The sequence below is a fragment of the Pomacea canaliculata genome, linkage group LG10 (assembly GCF_003073045.1).
Source record: "Pomacea canaliculata isolate SZHN2017 linkage group LG10, ASM307304v1, whole genome shotgun sequence".
NCBI classification, from domain to species: Eukaryota; Metazoa; Mollusca; class Gastropoda; order Architaenioglossa; family Ampullariidae; genus Pomacea; species Pomacea canaliculata.
The window spans coordinates 12,350,002-12,356,345 of record NC_037599.1 but is presented as its reverse complement, the minus strand read 5'-3'; the positions used below and the strand labels follow the sequence as shown (position 1 = coordinate 12,356,345).

The window sequence follows — 6,344 nt, the reverse complement described above, 5'->3', positions numbered from 1 at the left end:
CCGCTGTTATCAAATAGAAAAAAAAAATGAACTCTCTTCGAATATATGGCGCATGGCACTATGTATGAGCGACAGAAAATATTCCTTTTATCTAACTTATGCGGTAATATTTGCATCTACTCCCATGCAAATCTAATTATAATTATGACATTTAGATTTGAAGATTTTATTGGCCAATTTCTCTAATAGACTGGCAGCAGGTGACATTAATATATTAGGGAGTTGTTTTTTAGAGAAAAAAAGGTGAAATATCGTCTGCTAAAGGCAGGGAACATAATCAAAAGGCTGCAAAGTGGCCTCCCTTAGTTGCTTATATTAGAGTATTACTAGTCTAAAACATGTATTTGTCATTGTGAATCAATCATCAACTAGAAATGACACACCTCACAGACTTGCACACTAAGATCTCTGAAATTTTGAACTCGGTTGGATTTGAGGTGTACCCTTTTCTCGTGAGTACTAGTCTGTAGTAATTGATGTTCAGGCGAGTAGCGTGTCTAGTGTTCTAAGTTAACCGTGTCTGTTCTCGATATTTACAGTAAAGGCCCTTCAGTCCATGTTTTTTCTCAGGAATAAAATTGTCACACAGTTTTTGTACCAATACGAAATAATAAATAATTCTTCACTAACCTGAACAATGAATGTACGATGGTCTGTTTAATGGAGCGGTTATGAAATGTGTTGTGGTACATGTATTGTTGTTTGTTGTTGTGTTTCTATATAGAGGGCTGCATCTAATTGTCCGCCGAATAAAGTCGTATCTTCACTTTTTCAACAAGTTGCATAGTCTAGAATGATTGAGCATCATGATTTGAGTGCATGATGGTATCCTGAAACCATAGATATTGTATCGTTTGAACAATACATATTTCCAACATTGCTTAGCAAACAAACTCATTTAATGAAATGTGGCCTTTGTTCTAGGGATTATAATTCACTAATCTTTCTGTGGAAATGTTCTCTTTTCAGATTGGATGGTACAATGATCTTGTTCAGGAGAAATTCAAATTGCCATATGACAGAGATATTCTTGCTTTTGTTGTCCTAAGTACTCCAGCCATGTTTGACAAGGCCTTTAAGCCATTTATTTATCGACAATCATGTGAAGGGCCAGCTGATCCTATAGACCAATGTATGCGATACTACTTTGGTCTAATCAAGGAAGTATGTTAAGCACTGATTTATAAATTATACAATGTCTGTAAAAAATTAAAAACAACTTAAATAAATATGTGTGTCCTGCAATCTGCAACCAACATACAAGCTACCTGTCACTTTTTTTTTTTAAGGGATGAACAAAATCATGATTGATTTTCTAAAATTATACCGTTAAGAGGGGTGCATTAGCTACAAAAGAATTTATAAATGTATATACTCTGTAAATTTTCTACTAGGGTGAAGCAGATTTGTATGAAGCACTGTGTGCAGGTATTGCAATAAGGTTTGCAATGTTACTGTAATATTTAGGTTTTTCCAGACACGTATAAAAGCTTCTCAAATAACTGGCATTTTGGATTCTCAAACAGCCAAAACACAATATCTGACAATCACCCATCTAAATGTTGTGAGAGGTAAGGGTGGTGAAATAACTATGGGGTGAATCTGTTCTGCCCCACAGTTTGGCTAGAGGTGGGGTAGGTGATGTGATATAATGGGTGGCAAGATAACAAGCTGAGACTGTATTTACAAACTTACTTGTTTATCATTTGTAGGCATTTCCTGACAAAGAAGTTGATGTTATTCATGATTTTGAGATGACACCCACACGAAGGCCAAAGATCTTGGTGCAGACTGCTGGCCATGTTGCTGGTGCTGCCTACTACTACCAAAAGAAGGATGTTACTGATGAAGCATGGTACCCAGATAAAGTGTGCAGTTTATCTTGGATTTTTGATTCTTGAGCATTTCCAAACTTCAAAAGTTAATGTTTCATATGAATATGTTGACTGTTTTCCTGACAGTTTTTATGTACTATGGCAGTAATCTTTTCAAGACATTGATGTCATAAAAAATGTAGAAGATTGCATTAAAAAATGAGTTTTAGAATGCCTCTATAACTTTTATTAAGATTTTAGTTGATGTCTTGCTTCTTCTTTCATTTCAGAAAATGGGTGGCTTCAGCATACATCCTAAGTATGGGGGTTGGTTTGCACTGAGGGGGGTCTTTATCTTCAAAAGCATCCATCAACCAGACTTGCCTCGCATAGAACCAGTGGACTGCTTGCCAAGCCAGGAGGACAGGAAAATGCTTCTAGAATCCTTTAACTTTAACTATCACGATTGGAGCTACAGAGACATTGTGGTGGCTGATGAAAGATACTCGGAAGAACAGAAAAAGTATTTTCAAACTGATCCCCGAGATCGAAAAGACATTCTTAAGGAAATTTTAGCTAATTGTGTCAGAAAAGAGAAAAATTAATATTTTTTCCTCTGAAAAAAGAATGCAGTCAGCTTTCTGGGTCCAAGTTTATCAAATGTTGCCTTGTGGCAACTTTATGGCATTATTTTAAGATACTGTTCCTATGATTGTTTTAATTTTTACATCTAGTTATTTGGTACAAAGGGTTTTGTTATATCAGAAATATATCTTGTGAAGGTATTCATTTTTCTGATTTTTGTTTTGGGTTTTTCATAAAATCTTCAGTTTAAGGCTACATTCATTTCTCAATTCTAGTTTTTTAGAAATGTTTGGTTGCTCTGCAGAATTGTAGACATGGTTGTTTCAGCTATAAGTATTCAAGTCAAATGTAAAGAGTTGTCTGATTGGATGACATAAGTATCCGGTGAACTACAGCTTGTTGAGTTTTCTGATCCAGTCACTAATCTTGCATTTTTTGTTAACATCTAAAGCTTTTGTAATTGACAGCATCACATCGTCATCATACTTTTAAAAAATCATCAGAATAAGATCATCTTACTTCAGGAAATTTGTTACAAAAATTTTCTGCACTTATCTTGCATACATTTCATGCCATTTTACTCTGCTTTTTTGGAGTAATTGTTACTTTTGTAGACTTTTCAAGTTCTAAATTGTTGCAACTTATTTTACCTTAAATGGAAACCTGTTGAGCAGTGCAAGCACTTGTAATATGTATAAAAGTCATTTTTTTTATTTAAGACTTGCTATGTACTACATACTTGAACAATAAGTTTGAACAAGAATTTTTTTAAGTGATCTTTTTTCCAAAAAATATTTGGAATAAATGCTTTTAAATGTTAAATAAAAACAATCTGACAGACTTGTTTAATCTGCATTATCAGGCATAATACTTGGCTGTTGGTAAAATAATGCAAATTGTGTCAACTATAACAATGTTTTCCAACTTGATTTTGATCCTCGTAAATGACTTTAACACATAAACTCTTTAGCATACAACCACCAGGCCACACTGCAATTTGTAGGGAAGTTAACCTTTATATACCTTGTATATTTACTCTTGTTGACCATATGTGGATCTGAACTGTTATCATCTTTGAGTTGGTTCTGGTATTGTTGCTGACAGGAACTATGTATCACTTAACCACCTGGTGTATATATCACCCACTATTTTTTTTTTGATCTTTAATAGGCTGAGATATTAGTCTATCCTAGTATGTGTAGATACTATTCATTTATATGTCTGTGCTGAACAGATGACAAATGACATCCTTAATACTTTTATTAAATGTTTCATTTTATTGATTTATTTGGAGATTTTTCAATAAGACTTTGTGAATTTGATAAGAATATTTGATTTGTATTATAGTTTATTTCTATTTGACCTTGTGCCTTTAAAATTTTTTAAGAAATTTTAGGATATTAGGAAACATGGTGTTGATGTTCATGACTATAGTGTTGATGATGGTCAGGAGTAGGATGGCAGTGGCAGAGATAAGAGTTATGCTGATTTATTGTTTTTTATCCCTTTATTAAAAAGACAGTCATATGAGCAGAGTAGCACCAATAACTTTATATATCATCTTCATAAATATATACATCGATTGTCTTACTGTTTATCTGGCTCTCATTTGATCCCAGAAACTAGGAATTGCCATAATGGAATCATGCTATATTTATATTGAAGAATTTATTTTACTAAATCTTCATTTTCCATTATTATTTATAATAGATTTTGTTATTCCTCACTTTCTCTCAATTTACATGTATGCACAGTAATTAATGTTAGTAGTAATAAAATAGTAATAGCAATTAATTTTGAGAGTGCACAACACGGAGATGCAGGTTAATAAACCAGATTCTACCATGCACAAGAGTAAACAAGATAAAACTCATTGTCTAGTCACCCATTTATTAAAATCACACTCATTATACGAATACGATCACAAAACATAGCCCAAACTGAAGAAATCTATTTACTGGGGGGTTTTTTCTCTAAAAATGGAGCTTCAGATATTATTATGCATCACTATTATGAGAATTTCATGAAGTAATAAATTAAAGCTTCCCTGGTTTATTAATGTGCTTCACCCATTAATTGATCTGAGAAATGTCACTTGCACTAACACAATCAGTATTATACACAACTGAATAAATGCGAAGGAAAGTGCAGTATTACTGCCTGTTAGGTTTGTCCTCAAGAAAGTTTGAATAAAATGGCCAGGCTATTTGCAAACAAGTAAAAAATCTGTCTTATTGAAACCCCACTATGGATGCATTTGCCGTTTAATATCTTAGCACTTCTTTATACATAAGTGCAGTAGCATAAAGAAGCTATGATGATGTGTTATCCTTGTGCATTTCTTGAAAATCATTTTTAAAATCTCATCAGGTTTTGTTCCATGCACTATGATGGTCTCAAGCATGTTTGTATGTAGTGCCTGTTGACAAGTCCGGCTAATTTGCCATGATAAAGTCTTAGTTGCTGACTCACTGTAAAACACCAACCCCCACTCCCTCTGTGATATTCTGTCACCATGTAATTGTCACTAATACTGACACTTTTGGCTTTTATATTCCTTGGGATTGTTAAATTTTCACGTCCACTCTGTTCAACCTGGAAAATTAACGTAAATGGGCTGACAACAGATAATCATTAAAAGCATTTTAAAATATGTCCTTGTATGTTTTATGCACGTCTGAAGGCCAGTTGTTTCTACAAGTAAATCATTTCAAAGCCTAAGCTGAGAGTATGTTTTCTGGTAGAGAGATAAATGACCTTGGTCATCCTGTTTGATTGGGATTTCTTTTTCTTTGTTGGTTCCAGGGGCAGTTGCAGGAAACTCTAGCTGACCCTGGCTGGATATCGAGTCCAGATAAAATGATTCATTCCAAGAAAGTTAAAATGCCAGCAGTCCAGGGATATTCGTTCGTGATTATACTCAATGCTTCAGATTAACCATCTAAAGTTTGTGCCACGCTTTGCTGCAAAAACACTTTGTTTTTCACACTTTACCACTGTGTACACCAGTTCTAATGAGCCGTTTGCGGTGTGAGCATTTTTCCAACGCCATATCACCCACATACACACTCACTCTCACGCAGGCACAGTGAGATAGAGGGTGGGGGATGGAGGGACTGTCTATAATTCGTACTGACGTATGTCGTCAGCAGCTGTCATCTTCGCTTCGTCACAGCGTTGAAAACTGTTCTTTTGTGCGAGGGAACAACGCGTCAAAAACCGAGGTTACGTCAACAGGCAGTGATCTATACTCACTCCTTTCTTTCAGCCCTCTGCTTGCCCTCCAGCTCAGTGCTCCCATTACTTTGATCTCTGAATAAAGCTGTTAGTGTGGACATACTACTGCGATAACAAAACTCAGATTATCTTACACAAGACCATCAGCCCTTGAAGCAGGTGAGAACATTTTTAACTTCCAACGTCTATTTACAACATTCAATGCAACCTGGCCATCGATAAGAATTTCGCAGGCTTTGAAAAGAAAATATTGACAAGGGTAACCTAATGGCTCAGATGTGCAAACTCCATCAAAACGTGAAGGGTAATCACGTGTCAGCACGGTCAGAATATGGAAACCTGTCTATAAAGCCGCTGGTATTACTTATGACATAAATATTTATATTTCAACACGTGCAGCTTGCTGGTGTTTGGTTTGGTTGTTGGGGTGTTAGGCTGAGGCAGCAACTTTTTCGAGTTACAGTTTACGCGGGGATACTAAGACCGATAGGGATTTTTTTTTCATTGTCCTACATCGAATCTCAAACAGGAATAAGTTTTTTACGTTATTTGTTAATTTCTCAAACCAAACTGATTACAAGATGAACCGCAAATTTAAAGTGGCCTTTTTCTCTGGCCTTTACCAATTATTGTCCTCTAGAGGCAATCTCAGGATACGGTTACTTTACAACGCTTCGTGAGCACTACTTGTTTTTCATTTGAGAAGGG

General features: G+C 35.2%; 1 protein-coding gene across 1 annotated transcript; it reads left to right on the top strand.

Moving 5' to 3' along the window:
* The first annotated feature begins 275 nt into the window (after positions 1–275).
* On the top strand, positions 276–5,052 carry LOC112574267 (methylmalonic aciduria and homocystinuria type C protein homolog). Its single transcript, XM_025255214.1, has 4 exons — positions 276–452; positions 970–1,164; positions 1,713–1,868; positions 2,105–5,052. The coding sequence occupies exons 1-4, from the start codon at positions 375–377 to the stop codon at positions 2,417–2,419; spliced, it is 744 nt and encodes a 247-aa protein (XP_025110999.1). The 5' UTR covers positions 276–374; the 3' UTR covers positions 2,420–5,052.
* The last annotated feature ends 1,292 nt before the right edge of the window (positions 5,053–6,344 follow it).

Coding starts and splice junctions, on each gene's coding strand:
- LOC112574267 (XM_025255214.1), top strand. CDS start 375: ATGACACACCTCACAGACTTGCACACTAAGATCTCTGAAATTTTGAAC. Junction 453..969: donor TTGAGGTGTACCCTTTTCTC/GTGAGTACTAGT, acceptor TTCTCTTTTCAG/ATTGGATGGTACAATGATCT. Junction 1,165..1,712: donor ACTTTGGTCTAATCAAGGAA/GTATGTTAAGCA, acceptor TATCATTTGTAG/GCATTTCCTGACAAAGAAGT.